The sequence below is a fragment of the Camellia sinensis genome, chromosome 6, assembly GCF_055761805.1.
Source record: "Camellia sinensis isolate YWXY chromosome 6, ASM5576180v1, whole genome shotgun sequence".
Lineage (NCBI taxonomy): Eukaryota > Viridiplantae > Streptophyta > Magnoliopsida > Ericales > Theaceae > Camellia > Camellia sinensis.
The window spans coordinates 31986467-32008529 of record NC_138966.1 but is presented as its reverse complement, the minus strand read 5'-3'; the positions used below and the strand labels follow the sequence as shown (position 1 = coordinate 32008529).

Here is a 22063-nt window from a genome sequence, read left to right as displayed (position 1 = left end):
GATCCTTTTCCCTTAGAAGGGACCACAATCTTATTATATTTCTCCACATAGGTACATTCTGTCCTCCTTAATGGCAACGTGAACTCACCCTTGAGATCCAAAATTGGATTTATTGGGGCTAGAGCCTTTGCCCCTAGTTTCCTTTCGGACTTTGGCACATATCGAAAAGTTCTTTTTGTTGAAACTGGAGTAGACTCTAGAACGTCTTTGACATTCGGAGTATCTTCAGACTTTTTCACATCTTTTTCCTTTCTTTGTGAAGTCTTTGTATAGAAGCGAGCATCAGCATAATAGGCCTCTACTTCACCAAATGGATCATTGTCAGCCACAATTATCCCCTCTTTTTTGGGTGAAAGCAACGGGTACTTGATACATTGGTGATAAGTTGATGGCACTGCATGATGATTATGCATCCATGGTCTCCCAAGCAAAGCATTGTAGGAGGTGTCTACATCAATGACCAAGAACTCAGTACTTTCTTCAATATCTCCAAACTTGGTTCGCAATTCAATCTTCCCCATTGGGCGTTGCTCATTCTGATTAAATCCTTGAATGACCAAACGACTTGGGCGAAGTTGTGAAATTCGAACCCCTAACAAATTTAAGGCCCTCCGAGGCAGAAGGTTCACCGCAGATCCTCCATCAACGAGAATTCGAGAAATTTTCACATCATGGATAAGTCCAGTGATAAACAAAGGCCGATTATGGTCTGTCATTTCAGCACACATGTCTTTGTCACCAAAGGTTACCATAGCCATGCATGTAGTTGCCTTCTCTTGATTTCTACTCTCGATTTCTTTGTGGAAATCCTCTGGCTTGGACAGGGCATATATTAGAGACTTTCGAAGCTCTGGAGACATTTTCAGTGCATCATATACACTCAACAATGCTGGAATTTTCTTTAGATGAGCTAGCACATCATATTTCACTTGCTCCTCCTCCAGCAAGACCTGTGAAACTTCTGACGTTTGAGGGTCTTGAGGATTTCGTAATTTCCTCCGGTAGGTCAAGTAAGTCTGGCATACTTCAGCAACCGCCTTTCCGTTGACCTCAACTTCTTTTGGTCCCTCACTTATTTGGACCATGTTAACTGGTCCAGCTGCAGGGTGATCATCATCATCAGTCACTTCTCCATCTTCCTGAAGCTGCATTCTTCTCCCATTTCTTAGATACCGGGAGTCACGCCTATAAAAGCATTGAGAATCTTCAAAACCATTCTTCATGGCCTCCCAACTAGGCACCACGACTCCATCGAGGGAGCAATACCAGTCAAAGGCGATCCCCTCTAAGGAAAGGGGGAATTGTTTTAGGCAAAGTGCTTCATTTTGAGCTGTTTCCCCACACTGTTTCAAAAAACGCCTAATATGTTTTTGAGGATCTCCATAACCCTCATATAGGACAAAATTTGGAAGTTCGTATCCTTCAGGAAATGGTGTTTGCTCTACCCATAAAGGGAACAAATCCCTTGGGCGATAAGTGCCCATCTCTCGAAGGTCAAGGGCAGTTTCAATCTTCTCCTCAATTGTCCCTTCTATGAAATCATATGTTTGAGAAGATGTACCTTCGTCATCCAAATGTTCTGACATCTCAATTTCTATTGGCCATGGTTTATAAAATGTCCTATAAAATCGATCAGCCATGGTGTCCCAATCTGGGATTGAATTAGGTGGCAGGCTGAAGTACCAATCCGCTGCCCATCCTTCCAAAGAAAGAACGAACTGCCGTAGAAGTAACGCCTGGCTTTTTACTGTATTTCCACATTGTGCAAGGAAACGAACCAAATGGCGCCTTGGATAACCTGTCCCATTATATAAAGGAAAACGAGGTACTGCATATCCTCGTGGGAACTGAACCCATTCGACCCAATTAGGGAAAGGGTGTCCAGAAATTTGATTTCTTTCAATACTCAAATTTTGATGGGCTTCAAAACCCTCATCTTTCAAAGAGACTGTTACTTTTACCTGATGTTCTGTTTCCCTTCTAGCTTCAATTTTTGCTTTCTCATCATCACCTGGATTGCGAATGATATGTATTTCTCGCTCTTCAAAATTTACGTCCACAGTGATGACATTACAAGGAAAGTCAAAGTGGTCACTTGATACACTTTCTCCATCGTATGTCCTAGCTGGGGATGTGTGTGGTGAATCATCAGGGGAAAAGTTAAGTTCCCAATCTTCATTAGGATCCTCAACTTGAGATGACTTTGCTTGTTTACTTGAATGCTTCCATACTTCATCATCCGACATACACCTGCCATTCAACTCATCATCCTTGAAATGTAGTCGTTTTTTCGCCTTTTTTACAAGCTCAGAGTCGGACCTACACCCGGTGTCTCTTTGTTCTGTTCCCCTTACATATTCTGGAGTGCTTTGATAGTACATTGGTGGTACTGGCGAATACTCTGGAGAAAAGGCTTCTGGTGTATACTCTGGAGAAACTGGTGTATATTCTGGAGAGGCTGGTGTGTATTCTGGAGAGGCCGGTGTGTATTCTGGAGAAGTTGGTGTATACTCTGGTGAGTCAGGTATACAGATAGGAGATGTAATGCAATCCCCTTCCCTAACTTTTGAACCAATTTCACCCTCATCTTCCTCGCTATCACTCAAAACAATGATGGTTAGGCAAGGGGCCAAAGTAAACTTTTCCTTCCTTCTTTTATCAAAGTATGTCTGCAACTCCACAGATTGAAATTTTGAAGGTAGAAATTCCTCCAATGTAACTGGGACAAGAGGATCTTGCTCTAACTGCTCATCAGGGACCAATTTCTCCCCCTTTTCCTTCTTTGGGTTCTTTTTTCCTTTTCTCTTATTTACTCTGGCTTTTTTTAGTTTCCTAGAAACTTTTGATTTTTTCTTTTTGGAAACTTTTGGCCCTTGTGTTGTTGAATCAACCACACTTCTAACTTTCACTGTGGCATTTTGTTTTTTCTTCATGCTTTTTGACTGATAAACAACCCATTCACCTTCATTATCATTGTCGATAGTGATTGGGTTAGCAGATGCTTTCTCTTGAGGAGGGAGCTCAATGATCTTAGAGTCCAAAAGTTCTTGAATTTTATCTTTCAGAACAAAACACTCTTTTATCGGATGACTAATCAAACGATGGTAGGGGCAATACTTTGGATCATTGGTCTTTCCTACCTCATGTGGTCTTTTCACCTCAGGGAGAGCAATCAACTTTTGCTCCAACAGATCTTCAAATAGGTCTTCGACCAGATCATCCATGAAAGAATATTTTTTCTCCAACCTCTCTTTCATAGTCACCTTTTTAAATTCCTTGGGCTTTTTAGCCCCTACTACAACGGGACCCTTCTTTCTGGTTTCGATTGTAGCTGCAGTCGAGGACTCAACCCTTTCAACGGCCCTAGACCTCCTTCGTTTAGCTAAATGCAGCTCCATATCATGAGCTTTAGTGCATAGATCATTGAATCCTTCAAAAGTTTGAGCCATAAGAGCCGTAGAGAGCTCATGTCGGAAGTTGTTAAGGCACATCCGAATTAACTCTAATTGTGTAAACTTTTGAGGACAAGCAAATGTCAAAGCTCGCCATCTTGCAATGAAATCTGTAACAGACTCATTGTCACGTTGCTTGGTCTCAATCAGTTCTGGTACTCCAACTCGTCTTTGTGTGTTGCAGAACTGTTTAAGGAACTCCTTCACCATGGAATCCCAATTTAGGATTGATCCCTCAGGAAGATTAGCATACCAAGTAAATGCAGAACTTTCAAGCGATTGGACAAATAGCTGCAGGCACAGGGCCTCATTCTGGGCTATTGGCCCGCATCTTGAAAGGAAATGAGCCACATGTTGTCTTGGATCTCCTGTTCCATCAAACATTTTGAAATCTGGTTGGGAAAAACCAGAAGGGAATGGAACAGCATCTACCCATGCTGGGTAAGGTTTTGTAATTATTCGAAAATTCTCATCATCTTTTTCTTTGACTTTCTTTACTTGTCTCCTCACCATATCATCAATCATGGCCATGAGCATTGGATTCATACCACCACTGGTCAGATCAGAGTAACAAGGACCATTGCCCCCTGGGGCTAGTGTACTTTGTATGCCTACAGATGTCCCTACAACAGGTTGTGTCATTTGTTTGGGTGCACTTCCTGGTCCTGTCATTTGGGCCTGCAGCTGTTGCATTTGCTCCAACATAGCAGCCATTTCCCGTTCTTTTCTCTCGAGTTGTTCTTGTAGGGCCACCACTTTTTCCTTGAGACTTTGGTCCTGTTGGACCTGCGAACTTTCACCTTCTTTCTCAACCTCAGTCATCATAACCGCGACTTTGTTGATATCTTTCAATTCATTGTTTCCAATATTTGTTGAAACAAACGAGATAGAATCATCTTGTTCGTATAAAGGATTATCAACCCCCACAACATTACTCATATTTGAAGCATCTGACTGCGATGCTTTGTTTTGAGCCTGACGGGTTATGGACCTTGTCACAGGCCCTTTTCTTATTCCCTCCATAGATAGTTCAACCAAAGTAGAAATATTTCTCAAGGGTTGCTTACCCTCATCCACCTTGGATTTTCCAACAAAGATAGGACTTTCAATTTGTTTTTGGGGTTCATCTTTCGAGAGAGCCCTTTCAATAGCTCCTATAACATTTGTTGCCACTGTTCTTAGTTCCAGTTTTTTTAAAGCTTTATTTCTTCTTCGCCTTTGTCTTTTCGAAACTGGACCGAATGGCATATCAAGTTGAGCCCCTAAGGGCATAGAAGGAACTGTTTGTGCCTTTGCAAATTCCTCATGAATTTTCAAAACAGTCCCTACATTTTTAGAGTGGGTCAATTGATGTTGATTCAAATCCCGTTGGGCCAACGGGTGTTTCTTATTCTGTTGGGCCAACGGGTGTTCCTTATTCTGTCGGACCAACGGGTGTTCCTTATTTGAACCCTGTTGAGCCAACGGGTGTTCTTTTGGCTCCTGAGAGTTGACTGAGATTTGGTTTGACCGATTTTGTGCTCTGAACAGAACTATCGGTTTATAGGCATCAACTGTTTTTTCAACAACAGGGGCCTTTTTTTCATCAACAGAAGTTTGGGTCATTACCCTCCTCCCAATGGCCCTAATGATGGCCATGTTTTCAACAGAAGCTTTCTTCTGGGCAAACTCCACCATTTTAATGGAGTCTTCTACCCTTTTGAGTAGTTGGGCCACAACATTTTTGGTTGCCCCCGTTGAAGCTGCAACAAAAGTCGTAGTTGCAAACTGATTAGCCTCCTTTGCCTGAATTAAAAAGCTCTTCGTTCGGGCTGTGGCCCTCACAATTGCGTACTGCTTTGACGCTTTCACATAATCTTCAGTAATCTTTCTCAAACTTTCAGCTTTCTGGAGAAGTGTGACTTTTTTCGTCACACCAGTTACCTTCGGGACAGCCAAGAGCTTTCGCTCCGGAGCCCCTTGGGTGGCAGGGGAAAGAAGTGCATCTTTCCAGGATTTCGTTGACTCTACCTTTGGGACAGCCAAGAGCATTCGCTCCGGAGCCCCTTGGGTGATGGGTGCTATCTCCAACCTTGGTGATTTCAGAACCACTGGAGTGTAGGCTTGTCTCCCAACAGTTGCTTCAGCATTCCTATAACAAAAGAATACGTCAGTAAGTATCAACTGTATATATATATTATTATTATTTTGTTCTTCAAAAGATGAGAGGAGAAATAAGTCCCACTGGGCGTGCCAGAATTTGTAGACACAAATTTTAAAACATGAAGTGTTTCAACACATTTCAAAATTTTATGTTACAAATGTCCACTGTTTAGTCTTTTTGACTAAACAGTGTTGATTATTTGAATAGCAGGTTCTTATTTCCGATCTGTATTTCAGATCGTTAATTACACATTTTATGCAAAATGAAACCTCTGATTAATGAAGAACAAAATAAACAACAAAAGACAATTTTAAAAAAAGAAAATATTTTATTACGATTATTATGGGTTTTGAACCCTCGAATACAAAATACAGTTTGGGTTTGGAACCCTTTACCTATTCATCGCCATTAGCGTAGGTTCTTGAATTCTCTAGCCTTCTCTTCTTCTTTCTTATAACGATTTGTTTAGCTCTCAACTTCTTTCTCTCTCTCTCTGATCTTTTTCACTTCTGATCTTCCAATCCCCCGTCTTGTGTGATGGTCCTTATATTTATGGAGGGCCATCAGGTGATAGGAATGCTTCATCTTCAATTTGAATTTCAAATTGAATGATATTTGAATTTCAAATTGAATGATAGCGCCATTTAAATTCTGAATAATAGCGCTATCTGATTAATCGTATATCTGATTAACCGGATTGATCTTTGGGGTTTCATCCTGTGTGGTGTCTTTGCTGTAGGCTCTACAGGTGTCATTTGAGCATCTTGAATAACGTCGTTAAGATACGACGTTGTTTTATTTATACACTTCAACGGAGCAAGTTAATCATTTTGGGAAGTGATTGCCTACAACAATCTTATTGTAGGCTCTATGTGTGTCATTGACTGTATTTGAAATTTAAACATAAATTTGGTTTAAAATTTATGTGCCAACATACATATAAACAATAAAAAATTGAAACAGCTAAACTACAAATAGTACTTGCTCCATGAGTAGAGGACTGTCAATAGATCCTTCACCAAGTTGACGTGCTTCATGTTCTCTCTGCTGTGCCATAGCATTGCTTTGAGCTGAATGGAAAAATTCACCAGCCTGAAATGAGGAAATTGAACTCACTTCGTATCCCAGGTTAAAAGATCAAGGGGGATTGAAGAATTGAACATATTTCAACACTGATTGACATAATAAACGCAGAAAGAATAGCTCAACAAATATGTCTATATTAGCCATCCAACCGAATGACTAAAGTAGCAAAAATAGGCATACCTTCTGCAGAACAAGCTTATATTCTAAAAGTTCATTATAAGCACATTGTAACTTCTCACTGTTTGCATTCATTTCCATCAACTCAGCTTCAAGTTCTCCAAGTTTTACCTAGCCACACCCACCAGAAAATTGTTGAGCTGTAAAATATATAAACAAAAAAAGAAAAGAAAAAAGAAGAAGCTATAAAACCAAGTTACCAAAGCTTAACATACCTCCACATCATCCAAATTAATGTTAGTACCACTGGTAGATCTTAATGAGGGCAATAAACCTCCCTTCATAATTTGCTCCTTGAAAAAACGTAGCTTCCGTGCCATTTCACTACATCTTTTGATCTGTTTAAAGAAATTTACACACATCAAAATTATATGGGTTGTAAATGGATTTTTATTTAATGAACAATGTCCAAGCATAATTTCAAGGATTATAGAAAATAATGGAAGCCACATGTAGCTTGTCAAACTAAAAAGACACAAGTACACATGGCCAAAATAAAAGTTTGTATTATAACAGTAAAGGGAGGTGTTGATATAGAGCATTAACAAAGGAAGAACAAATAATGATTTTACATTGTTATTCTACAAAAGGCTCAAAATATAATTGAGACGCACATAATGAATCAAAAGTATCATGCCACCTGGAAACCAAATGAAATTAAAACTAGCCCAGACAAAACCAACTGAGTGTGCATGGTCTTACAACAAAACAAATACATGAGAGCATGCATGTGCATGAAAGCGTCATGGCAAAAGTAAAGTGGTAGACAACTGCCTCCTTGACCATAAGCACTTTTTGGAATGTCAAGTAAGCGCTTGCGTGACCTAATATACTAGAGTAATATACTCAAGATTTTTCATTTTGCACAAGTGTATAATGAAAAACAAAAAGAATTATTGTTGATGTTTCAACCTTGTACAAGGAAAAAAGCATTTAATACGCTGTAGATGGAAAGGTTTTGCCATTAACATAAAGACATACTTTGGCACTTCAAAGAGAATTCCCAAAAGCTAGTTTTCTTCTCCATTACAAGCTTTTAGTAGAGTACATGTCATCCTGCAAGGACACTTCTATGAAAGCTTGAATTTACATCACAAGGACACTTCTATAAAGAAGCCATGACCACACCAAATGACATTCAGAACATTTGCTGGACATGCCCGAGCAAGATATCTTATTAAATTGTTTTTGTATGTATTAAAAATTATATACATATTATTTATCAAAAATAAAAAATAAAAAATTATATACATGATATTACAACTCCTTTTAAATGAAATCATATATTAATGACCAAAATCATAAAATAGTAGCGTTACACGATGCCTTAGAGAAAATTGGGCCCCTTAACTTTAAGGCTATGCCATCCTAAGGTTATAATTGCTTCCTCACTATATTTGTCGTTTTATGGTTCTGTCGCCCCAGAATATATGTGCCGTGTTGAATCCACATTCTATAGGTTCTGAGCCATTCACTGTGGTTCTGAACATACTCCATTAATAAGCTCTGAAGATGTTCATTTTGCTTCCCACTATCTTAAGATTACATAACACATCAAGATACATAAACATACTCATACTGTTGCCAGACCATTTCTTTAGTGAATAGCAACTAACCAATCAACAAACAGAGATTTTATCTCTTAGTGATAAACAAGCTGATAGATCTACAAAGTCAACATGGATACTGTACAAAAATCAAACCTATGGACCTGGAAGAGCCGAAACCAGTTCTAGGGGCCACCACTTAACAGGTTTTAAAACTTCGAGTGTTTGGACAAAGCATTTCAAAAGTGCAGGCACACCTTTGTCTGAGGAAGGGGAAAAAAAAGAAAAAAAACACACACACACACACACAACAACAACAACAGATAACTTAATGGAATTGGGCATGATCTGGTCCTCTTTTCAGATCACCCAAACAATCCCTACGTTAATGTGTAAAGCCACAAAAGCAGAGATTTACATAATGATGTACCTCAGTCCAACAATAATAAGGATGGAACCAAAATGTACCTGAGTAGCATATGTCCGCTGGAATGGGCTCTTTTCAGCATTAAGCTGGGGAACATAAGACACAGCAAAGATATTAACATCAAGGTTTGAAAGAAGAAAATGTTGACGTTCAAGAACAATTCAAAGATTCAGACATTAGATTATCATCAACTAAGGTATACATCCATAATTTGTCATTCAAAACCATCTAAAACATGCTCATCTTATAGCCATAGTAAGCAAATGATGAGAACTTCTACAAAGTGAAACCATTCGTAATACAGTTCTTCACCAATTATTATAAATTAAGAAGTAACAACTGCAAGTACAAAGAAAAGATGAAGGCTAAAAAACAACTTGAGAATTTGGTTCACACAGCCTGTACATGCCATAGCATTCATGAAAATTCACATAAAATCTAGCACAATACAAGTCAACATGCTGGTGCGAGATGCAACGATTGCAACTCATGGACTGAATCTTTTGCACTGCACACATCTCCCCATATATCCAAACTTTTTTCACATTTTTCAGACAAACATTCATGAACAAAATCATTGAATAGTCATCGAAGCTGCAGCATTTGTCAACCAAAGCACTACGGCCATCATCATGGCCCTATTAATATTTTTAAGAGCATCTCCAATTCTTCATCAAATTCAAATTTTATGAAAAACAAAAGGGGCTAAAAGTGTGATCCAACCATTTCATCAGATCTGTATCAAATCAAGTAAGAGGCCTTTTTTTTACTAAATCAAAGATGAACCAAATCCTTAACCAAATTTCCAACAGTCTTATTTTTACTCAAATTTGATGAAATTTTAAGAATTAAAGATGGTTCATTCACAAAAACATAAAATAAAATAAACAAAATTGGTTAAAACAAGTTTCAAGGACAAGTTTGGAATCTTTCAAAAAAAGGTTTGATGAAGAAGAAAAAAAAAAAAAAACAGAGAGTAAGGAATTTTTACTCGGATTAGATGAGTAAGAAGAGCAAGGATTGGAGAAAAAAATGTCATTTTCGTTACCAAAATTATATATATATATATACTCCAGAAAAAAAATTGAAAACAAACAAAAGAAAAAGAAGTAAAAATCAAAAAACAAAATGTGCCAATAAAAAATTAGGATAGAACAAGAATTCAGTGGAGAATCAATTTATGTACCAACCAAAAACCTCCAATCTATCATAAAAAAATTAAAAAAATAAAATAAAATTGAAAAAGTCTAGAAATAAAGATAAATTCAAGCAACAGGCTAACAAAGATCAGACGCACATATATATAGATAGAACTTACGTCTTTGAATTGGAAGAGGCCAAGGTCTCCGAGATAGGAAATGGTTCGGTGAGACGATTCAATAGGGATGATAAGCTGAGCCAACTGCATTGGCTCCGACCGGAACAGATCCATTGCCGGAAAACATCCTCCATTCTCTCCCATCTTCTTCAACGATAATGATTATCACAACAATTACGATTACAATTACAATGAATGTGAACGTGTTTTTGCATAGATTGGTTGATTCATATATACATATCGCGCAATGCTTTGATTTGATTTGATCACTGCAATGTGATGAAGCCGGAGAGAATTAATCGGAGGAAGACGACGGTGCGAGCGAATCTGAGGTGGTGAGAGGACAATGAGAGAGGTTTGTTTTAGTTGGGGGGCCCTCTCAGGATTTGATTTTGGGGATGTACGGGTGAGTGATCTTTCGCTGCGTTTTCGTAATGGTTCGTCGTGTTGTCCTCTTTACGCAAGCCTACTGCGATCGCCTACCAAACTCTCCCCGTTGCTTGTTAAAGTTGCGTTTGCTAAAATTCTTGTTTGGGATTTATTTTTAAAAACGTTTGGTTATTTTAATATCAACAATGATAGAAATCATTAAAAAAATCTCATCATTATTATCAGAAAAAAAAAAATCTCATTATTAATAGTTTTAATGGGTTGAAAAATGTAAAAAATAAAAGAAAAAAAAGAAAAACATAAGAATTAACCATCACATCAAAAGAAGAGCCAACTCATTAGTGCTCCCTAGTGCTTCCTTTTGGGCATGTTTGATTGGAAGGATTAAAGCATGGGATTAGGATTATTAATCCGTGGGCCCAATCATCCTATGTTTGTTTTGACATTTTGATTTAGGACTATTAATCCAATGTATAATTAATCCAACAAATTTGTAGGATTATTAGTAATGGGGTAGGGGTGGGATAGTTAATACCACACTAATTTAATAGGATTATTAATACCTCACTATTAGTATTGTGAATCAAACATGACCTTTTAGTGCTCTCAAGCATTAATCTTTTAATATTTTAGAAGATAGAAATATAATTATCATGTGTCAATAATGATTTTGAAAAATTCTATGGGCTAAAAAAAATATGTTCGCTATTTTGACACTTCAAAATATAGATATGTAATTGTCGCGTGTAAGCAAAGATCTGAAAAGTTTTTACAGGATTTATAAGTCTATTTACTAATTAGGTGATTGTGATTAGGATTTTTCAACTTCAATAAAGAGAACTTTACTGATTGTGTTTTAGTAAGAACCAATGCAATATAACTTAAATTCGAAATAAAATATGAGGGAGAGATTGGACAGAAAGTGTAATTGATTAGTTGAATAATACAATTACAAAATGTTACCTTTAGAAATGGTAATTTCGAATGTTGGATTCTGGATATATAAGAGAATTTTAATCTATTTCTATAAAAAGTTAAGTGCAGTGTTGAAATTTAAAGATAAATAAAATGAAAAAGACGTAAGGTCTGGATTTGTTTGAAGGCCTTCTTTTATCTTTGCTTTCCTCTATTTATACTTTTTTCTTGGCCTTTGAAGCAGTTGAGCTGCTTTTCCTCACCATGACCTCCTTCCTTGTAGCTATTTCTTAGGGTCACTTCTTCTCTTTGGGTGTGTATAACCGCTGATAACTGCTATTTTGGTAACTTTCTTCCCTTGTGCTTTTCACGTGTTGAATAATTGTATTTTAGTTGCTAGAACTCACATCTGTTGCTCGTATGAGTTGCTTTAAAAGTGAGATTCTTTAATGGCTTGCATGCTTGAATATTTACCCTTAGGCCATGTTTGTTTGGGCGGACTGGATTAGCATTCACATGACTAATAGTCCTAAGATTACGAATCCGTTGGATTATGTATCCTATCTTAACTAATAGTCAAGTTTAAAATAATTAGTGCGTACTTCAATTGTTTAACCAAATATCGGATTAATAATTTTATTGGACTATTAGTCCAATCCCAAGCTCATGTCCACCCAAACAAACATGACCTTACTTGACATATATCACTTTCTAACTGGATGATTTAATTATGATGCCAACAGTCTCGCATAGCTGTGAGACTTACATGGTGTTGATCTTACACGTCGTTTGGTAGAAATTTAGAGTAATTACCAACTAGTTTCATTAAGTAATCTTAAATACCATTAAATCCTATTGACTTTTTTGCAAATCATCTACCATCTATTAAATGGGATTTGAGTTAAGAAAATTGTATCCACACCGCAACTGATGAATAGATGTGGATTGAGTTAGCGGATTGAGCCTTATTGTTTTGGACTTATTTTCCTAATTATTTTCTTTACTTCGTCTTTTCGAAGAGAGAGATATCAATTCGAGGAGAGTAAGCTTCTGTTTTTTTAAAAAGTGAAAAGCATTTTACGTTTAATTGCATAAATAATATGTACATATATTTTGTGCAGTCTTATCAGGTTGAAACTTGTATGTCTACGATCTGATCGGAACTTAACTTTTTTGAATTTGTTAGACCCACCCATTTTATTGAAATCGCACATTTGAGATCGGCCTAGGTGAGTTGTTGAATGTTTATCTAGCCCTGAAACAAATATTTGCTCTATCTTCGAATTCACGGAAAACCCTTCATACGTGAAAAGTTTAAGCAAGAACTCATGCAGATTTAGCCCAACCAAGAATATGTATATATTTATTTTAAATTTGTTTCCAAATACTGCCTACTTAAGCTAATTTTGCACACAAAGAAAATGCTACATGTTATAATTTTTATGCGTTTGTTTTTTGGTCACATCTTAATTTTTTTTTTTTATCGGGAAGAAAAGTTTCATTACAAAATCAATTAAAAAAAAAATCTGATCAATCTAGTACAACGGTATCACCAAATTTCAAAGAGAGATAAAAATCTTTATAGAAGGAAGAATCCAAACCTCTATATAGAAGGAGAAAAGGCCCTTACAAGGGAGGGAAATAAACCTCCACACAAAAAGATTACGGCTTTAACAAACTAAAAATTAAAAACATAAAATAGAAGTGGAAAAAGAAAAAAAAAAAAGAAAAAAGATCTAAGTCAATACCAAACTCATCTAAAACTCTATAGCTCTGCAACCTAAAACTTGGAATCTAAAGACTCCACATCCGTTGGTCAAGATAGAGTATTGAGGTTAAAGTGGTCGCTTAGCATGAAACAAACGCGTTATTCAGTATGACTTTCGTACTGTGAAAAGATGTGAAACTAGATCATAAAAGTTTTGGGCTCGAGGGTGGAAAAAGGTAAGGCGGTGATGGCCAAATTGGTGAGGCAAACATCATATCTGAAGGAGGATTGGAAATAGGAAGAGGAGAGGAAGATCGGAGAAGCGGGGAAACCACCACTATTTGTCTCCTTCTCCATTGGAGGAAAATCTAAAGAGAAAAGAAAGGGAATTTGAGCTTCTCTTGGTCAGATCTTAATTACATAAGTGATTATATTAGATTTTCATTTAAAACATATTTGTTACTCTCATGGATGGGGTAATATAAGATGGTATAAAAAATATTAGGATAAATTATAAATATACTTTTTAAGGTTTGTTTAAATATGATTTATCTTATATAGTTTTGAAAATTAGAACTCACCCCTTAAAATTTCTAATTTCATATCGAATGACTCATTTTATTAATAAATAATCAAATCAATTAGTAGTTCTTAATGATGTTAAAAATTTATTTCACTTAATAATTTAGGTAATTTTATCATTGTATAGGAGAACAATTAACAATTTTTTATTTTTTCAGTTAATTTTGTTAAATAAATGATTCTGACAAGGGGTATTTGTAATTTTTCAAACCATAAGGGGATTATATTTTAAGAAAACTTTAAGAGGTGTGTTTCTAATTTACCCAAAATATAGTAATGTGTGGTATAAATATCGCATCATACTACAACAAAAGTTTTGTAGCTATTTCGAGCAATGTCATCATATCGGGGGTGTTTGGTGGAGCTTTTTTAAGCCAACTTATGGCTTCTGGCTTTTAAAAAGTTATTTTGGACTGTTTGGTTAAACTTATTTTAAACAGCTTCTGATTCTAACAACTTATTTTAAGTCAAAAAAGCTGATTCTGAGAAGCTGCTCACCCCTTACTTCTGATTATCAGCTTCTACTGTGGACATGTTAATTCACGATTATACTCTTAGATTTTTTTATTTTTTACTTTTTTAAAAATAAAAAAAGACCCAAATGGACTATTAAATATTATTATTATTTTTTATGAAAAGTGTAGACAAATAGTGAATAATAAAAAATAAAAATTAATTGAAAAAGCTATTTCACAGCTTATTTAACAAACACTACTCAGCAACTTAAATCTATAATCCAACAGCTATACCAAACAGATTAACAGCTTCTGATTAAAGTCATAATCTATAATCTGTTAAGCTATAATCTATAATCTGTTTTAACAGTTATACCAAACAGCACCGATATACAGTGGTTGATCTATATTCAGCAATGGGTCGTTATTAGGTTGCAGATGGAGATGAATTTCAATACCCATTAAATCCAAATTTGCGTTACTCACATGCCACCGTTAATACCATGAGAGCTGACTGGGAATTTCGCATAACTCGAGCAAACGTTCTCGTTGAGCTATGTTGTGAAGTTAATATTAAATTTCCTCGCCGGTTAGCCATGCGTATGCCAACTGACACTCCACAGTTGTTGCAAAGGGTATTGCATCGTATCTACGACGAAGTTAATCGCATGACCCAATGTTTGCAAAGGTTCGGACTAATGACGACCGCAAACGAGCATGCAGAAGATGGGTTAATGGATGATGTACACCAGTACTTCGCCTGGAGCATGGATGTTATGTATGAATCTGATATTGAGATGTCAGATGATGATGATAATGAATGAAATTGTTTGGATGAATGGCCAAACCATTTATGTTGTAATGGATTTGTAATACTTATCCACAACTTATCAATGAAGGGAAATAGGAGTATTGTTTTTGAATAGTTCTTGTAATTCTACAAATAACAAATACCTTTGCTTTCTCTCCATTATTGTTATTTTGAAGAACGCTACTTGAACTAATGATGATACTTAATGAACTTGGTTGCATGTATGACCAAACGTTTTCATTCAGTATAATGGCTTTGCAATGCTTATACATGAGTTATTAATAGGAAGAGAAATTTGTAACGAATCTTGACATGTGTACTTATAAATGTAGTGATTTCATAAACTTCAGGTTCATATAACAAATAGTTGAAATACACATTTAAGCTAGATGAACAACAAATATATAATTCTACATTTTGTTTGGTTATAATAGAAAATACATGAAAAAAGAAAGTGAATGCAATCATACAGAAAAGTGAAAGAAAAGGGAAAAAAAATTTATGTGTTTGTTTAGATAGAGTCCTATAAAATAATAGAACTAGTTTGTTAGATAGGCTAACAATTTTTTACAAAATATATATGAAATTTTATTTTTTCTCACAAATTTATTTTGTTTCCTTTTTACTCATATTTGTCCCCACAACTATCCATTATGCAATGTTTATATTTTTTTCCCAAATAATTTTTGTATAAAATTTTTCATCTATTCATTTCTTTTCTTTTTTTTTTTTCAATTCACTTCCTACTATTTTTATTTTCTATCATTGGTTTCTTTCCAAACAAATGAAACCTAAATATAACTTAAAATCCTATCAATTCTTATTCTTTTCTTTCTGTTTTCCTTTTCATTTTTATTTCGCTCATCAAATCTAAGCAAACACTGCCTTGTTGTTTGTTTAGCACATGAGCACTTCCAATGTCATTTGTTCAATAAGAAAAGCTAATACAATTAAATGGCCTAAATGTGAGAACATAAGAACTTTAGTAATTAAATAGTGGACATGAGGCTAGACGAAAAAGAACTTTATGAAAGAAAGTATACACAGAACCTTAACAATTTAAGCAGAAATATTACCTGATGAATATATTGCCGTGGTCTCACTGGGCAAACCTTTTCAAATGAAGATTAATCTCTCTCTCTCTGGGCAAACCTTAACAATAATATATATATATATATATTAGGGCTTTTGAAATTGAAAAAATGTAGAGAATACGGAGAAGGAGAGAGAGATAGAGGTGTGAAAGAAATTTTGGAAATCATCAAAATAAGTAAGAATAAAAAATTTTAAAATTATATTTTTGAATAAATAAGTATAACACATTTACATCATCTGTACAAGTTTGATTTACAAAAACTATAAATAAAAAAAAAAACTATACACTCCATATCACTCCCGCTAATGCCCTAACCTGCCCCCAGTCCCACAACCCCGACCGTGGACCTCCCTCCTCGATCTCCTGCGGTAGACTCTCTGAATATCTGGCTCCCTCAATCATAAATGCGTATCCAGTGGCACTCCTTTCCCTACATGTGGCCCTCCACTGACTGCCTGTGGAGCCTGTGAGTGTGACCCCCCCTCTCCTGCATGTGCTGCCCCTGATCCTGTCTCTGGCCGAAGATCGGATACTGCCGTGAGCTATAAAACTCTCTCATCTGGTGCAACTGTATCACGATTTGCAGTTGGACCTTGACCTCGACCTATGCCTCTGCTCGCACACCGACCTCGCCCGCGACATCCGCCATGACCATAACCTCGGCCTCTCCCTCGCGCTCTGGGGGGGCTCAATATGGGCCTGATCGTCAACGTGGAAGATGTCAATGAGAACTGCATCATGTGTACTCGTGGTCGCGGTCGAACTAGTCCCCACAAAAGTAGGTGTATGTAGTGTGGGACTATGTGATGTACATGTATCAACCCCAACACTACAAACACCTGAACTGTCTGGTGGTGGTAATTGAGTGGGTGGGGTAACAACGTCATATATGTATCGGGGCGGTGTCCAATCAGGGTTAGCTACATAAGGTATGCTAGTATGCTTGGTAGGAAGTACGTGGAGGGAATCTGGAGATATCTATGGGGTAGTATGTGGTGGGGTGACTGATGTCCAAGGAGCTGATGTGGCCGGCGCTGATGGGGACGACGTTGATGTGTCTGGAGCAGCTGCTGCACTGTGTACACCATAGTGGCCAAAATGCAAATGATCTCCCCGATGGGCTAGCTGGATCGCCTGGTACAATAACTCTTGGATCTTTGCAATGGCCTACAAGGCATGCTGTCCATCACGTCTGAAAAGGGCGTCCTCAGCCAAGTGATATGACCTCCCAGCGCCAGCCACTTGAACAAAAATTCGGACGTATTAGGTTACAGTTGACTCAAAGTAAATCAATTATGATCTTAATAATTATCTGACACATACTATGATACTCACTAATGCCTCAAGATAAGGCCCAACTCCCTGATATCCAGACTCAGACAGGTGGCTCGGATTACTGACTAGTTGGTGTGTATGTCGCTGATACCACAACATATAAGGGTCAGAAGAGGGGAGCACTTCATCGCTGCAGTTATCTTGTACAATATTGTCCCAACGGGCATCCCACAATTGTATATATGGCATATAAAATAGACTCTAGTCAGTGCCAGCTCGGCCACGCCTATCAGTGACGTACAACCCCCACTCAGTGTCGAACCGATCTGGCACGGACTGGACCCGACCAAACTGTCGGAGGACACGATGGGGGAGATGTCACTCAATCACGTCAAAACAAATAAGTGGCATTCTCGCCATCCATATCTCTTGACCTAGTCGGTAGTAGTCGGAGAGCGTACCGAGGACCCCAGCGTAAGGCTGCCAGATAAACTACAATGATGACAAGTATATTAAAATTCGCTCTTGAACTCAAAACATATACAATGAAGGAGACAACTAAAATTGAGAGAAAAATTTCATACCTCGCCCTCGATCATCCGGTCGAGTTGGTCTCTATAAACTACGACTACATGGGTCGAGGCGACCTCGTGGCCCATGTCAACCCTCCACCGGCTACCTCGCGGTCCCGGGAGGGGGAACTGCATGTCTCCCTCATCCATGGGAAGCTCACCAGAACTAACCACTTGCTGCCTAGACGGGGCAATGCGAATCAATCTCTCCCACGCCCAAATCTGCAATAGTTTGAACACAATTACAATACTGATATATGGCATACAATATGAGTTGACATGTAATAAATTTCTTACTAACCTGTAGCAACACAAGTGGTCCTTCAATCTCCCTCGCACCCACCTGAGCTGCTCAACATAGCATCCTATACAAGCATGCCACAGCCGCGCTACCCCAGCTGTACTGCCTAATCTCGTCAATGTCTCTCAGCAGTGGCAAGTACATCAGCTTGAGCAAGTTCTGTGACTTATTAGGGAGAAGTATCCCCCTAATAAGCCACAAAATATATGCTCGGGCATGCTGTTGTACCAACTCATCTGGAGCATGATCTGGAAGATGAGCAAACTGCTCAGCCAGCCACCTCAACCTCAGTCTACCTACCTGTAAGTCTGCAGGTGTAGGTGCTACTCCGAATAGCTCAGCACATAGGGCTATCCACTGCTCCCTCGTCAATGATGGGTCAACTCCAGTAACTGCTCTCCCATCAATCCGTAGACCATATAGGACAGATACGTCTTGCAATGTGACGGTGGCCTCCCCGATCGGGAAATGGAATGTATGAGTCTCTGTGCGCCACCTCTCGATGAGAGCAATGATGAGTGGGTGGTCCAGTCGAATATGCCCGATATGGTACACACCATAGAATCCCGCGCGTAGTATATACTGCAAGACTCTATGGTCCAACGGATGCTCCCACAATCCAGAATTTGCCCCGCGACAGGTCAACACGGTGCGTGCCTCGTCCTGCATAATAAAATGACTAGCTTAAATAATAGCATTATCACGTAATATAAAACAAAATGTAGGGTATTTTAATTGTAAGCGTAAAGTCCAACAAACGTTATTGCATATCGGACGCTCCCATATATTGTCAGCCTGATGTGCCTGACTGAATAGTGGAACCTCCTCAGGTACATGTGCCATGAAGCCTGTATAAGTGAAATACTAGATCATAACAATAAAAATCTCATTTAATCATAACAGAAAAACTGTAATTATTCCATAAATTACGATTTGTAAAAAAAAAGTGTACTCAGCTATTTCAAAATTTAAATTTGTGTGATACTATGGCCTTGTTTGGTAGAGCTGTGGGAAAGTGCTTATAGCTTATGCCTTAACAGCTTATAGCTTATAACTCTGAACATAAGCTGATTTTTGACTTATAAATTAAGCTTCTCCTGTCCCACTCAAAGAATAAGCTGCTTTCTGACTTACAAAAAGCTATAAGCTACATTGTTAAGCTAAACCAAACACATCAAAATAGCTTAAATTAAGCTGAAAGTTGAAATAAGTTGAAAAAAAGCTGTACCAAGCAGGGCTTATATATGGAAGCAATTGACTAAAATGTAATTAATTTTTATTTCAAAAACCTCTATTGGTTAATTGTAATTTAACTATAACAATTAAACTCTAATTAATTCTATACATGACGACTTCAAAAAAAAAAAAACGTGCTCGGTTATTTTAAAATTATAAATTTATGCGTCACTAACATGGAAGCAATTCACTAAAATCTAATTATAATCATAAAAAAACTCTAATTATTCCATAATTTATGATTTTTAAATATATATATATATATATATATTTGTACCTTGAGATTTAAAATACAATGAAGCAAATCTTATGGTTTCGACAAAAGACAAATTTCTATGCCACTAACATGCAAGCAATTCACTAAAATCTAATTATAATCATAAAAAAAAAATCTAATTATTCCATAATTTATGATTTTTAAATATATATATATATATATCTATTTGTACTTTAAGATTTAAAATTATGTGTCATTAAATATGATAAAAATTCAACAGAACCTACCGTTATGTATGCTATAACTAATATAGAAATCTTTAGGAAAATAATTTTAGGGTCTCAGTTACATAAGCTTAATAATGACCATGAACATAGTGCAGTAACATGTGGATAATTTTCCTACATAAATATTTGCCAAAAAATTGAATGAGAATTTTTTTTTCCAATAATAGATTAATGATAACATTTATGGCATATTTGACAAAACTTAAATATTGATTTTGTAATGCTAGAAGTTTGAATAAATTATAAAATTTTTAAATTACATAAATTTATTCATAAATTGTAAATGTGAACAATTGTTGCAGTATTCGAAAATATTAAATTTATTTATAAATATTAAATTTTCAAATGGTAGAAGAACTACGTGATTAAGTATAGAATTTTGTAATACACATTTTGAATCAAGTACACAATAAAAAACTTAGGGTTATGTGGTACAGTTAAATGTTTTTGCATATATATTTAGTTTAATTTATTTGCTTAGTATGTTAGTTGTAATTTTTTTTTTAATATGAGTTAACAACTACAATATATAAAGACTTAAAAATTAGAAATGATTTATTACAAATAACAAATGATCTATTTAAATGTATGACCCCGTTTACAAATAAAGAATTAAAAAATAAAGAATTAAATGATCTATTACAAATAAAGAATTTCAAAATGATATATTATAATATGTAAGTATTACTTAGTCTTCATCGGCCAAGTCGCGCCGGACATGTTCGCTTGTCATGACCTGTCTGCTGGCACTCACTGCAACGAGCGGTCAAACGCCTATCTAATATATCCATCTCATTTGGAATACGAGACATAGATGTACGACCCCGTTTTACTTCTCGCAGACGAAGTACATTAGGCATTAAGGTCCACTACGGATCATCCCGATAATTTTGATGCGGTATTGGATTGAATTTAGTTTCCCAAACCCTCATGTATACAGGAAGCCTATATACTAGATCAACGTACTCGATGGATTGTCACCGCATTCAGACATTATAGCGAACATATGGGAACATGGATAGTGTCTTATCTCATATTTCCCACAACTGCATGTGGGTTGATTCATCCGCACAATCTGTCTATTGCGACCTTGTCCATGGCGAAAAGATGTTTGCACCTCAAATACGCGGCGGGGCCTTTCAGACAATATTGATACAAACTAATCAAGTTCATGTTTTTAGGTGTAATTAACTTAACAACATAATAATAACAATTTAGTTCACATTACAAACTAACTTGTCATACCATATCAACTGGAAAGTATTTCCCATTGCGATGCCCTCCTCGATAGTTTTTTGCATCTCTCTAGGGTATTGGAACTCATTTCGTACATCTGTTTCAACTTGGGCTCCCATCTCGTCAAAATATTTGACGAACCGTCGAAATGTAAATTCAACCATAGCTGAGATAGGTAAGTTCCTTGCACCTTTCAAGACGCTGTTGAAGCACTCTGCATCATTGCTGGTCAATACCCCTCACCAATATCCACCGTTATATGCAAGGGCCTGTAGACGTCCCCGAACGTCCCGGGAGGGAATCCCATTTTGTTCATTGGGGCTTACTACAGTTTGGACTCAATGTCATGGTCTTGTATCTAATCTCGCAAAGTGGAATGCAAGATCGATGAATCATCAAAGAGTCCAAATCTGGCAAATCGTTTTGAAAAATTAATTTTTAGAAAGAAGTGCCAAACATGGACTGCTTTGCCAGATACAGAGTCGCCACCTAAATATTTTATTTTGGGGAATTTAGGAAATCCTGACTCGTGCCTAAGGCCACGTATCCGTCATTACCAAAGTTGCCTCAACTCGGGAACTTGGGTACGATTGGGGAAGGTCACTTCGTGAGCACCCCCGCTCGCCCGATCAAAGATCGGCCTCTACTAACCATGATATCGAGTTTTGAAAACATTATGTGCTCTTATTCCGGTTATTAGCCTAGAATTACTATGTGATGCACATAACATACAAGTATAGACTGGATCGTTTGAGTTGGAATAAAACATTTCATGTTTGTTTATTTGAAAGATGGTTTGATGGTGCTACTCGCAAGTAGGCTAAAATGTGGA

At 36.9% G+C, this 22063-nt stretch overlaps 1 protein-coding gene across 2 annotated transcripts in view; it reads right to left on the bottom strand.

The window, feature by feature from the left end:
- The window catches only part of LOC114302860 (V-type proton ATPase subunit a3), a 44932-nt gene extending 34249 nt beyond the window's left edge, over window positions 1–10683 (bottom strand). The window contains exons 1-5 of one of the 2 annotated variants that reach the window (XM_028247937.2): window positions 10151–10683; window positions 8874–8918; window positions 7074–7196; window positions 6862–6969; window positions 6577–6687 (exon numbers count right to left, since the gene is read on the bottom strand). In XM_028247937.2, the coding sequence (XP_028103738.2) occupies window positions 6577–6687; window positions 6862–6969; window positions 7074–7196; window positions 8874–8918; window positions 10151–10294 (531 nt within the window). In that variant the 5' untranslated portion in view covers window positions 10295–10683. Of the gene's footprint in view, window positions 1–6576; window positions 6688–6861; window positions 6970–7073; window positions 7197–7839; window positions 7915–8873; window positions 8919–10150 lie in introns of those variants that run through there. The other variant, XM_082873613.1, reaches the window with a different exon arrangement.
- Window positions 10684–22063: the final 11380 nt, after the last annotated feature.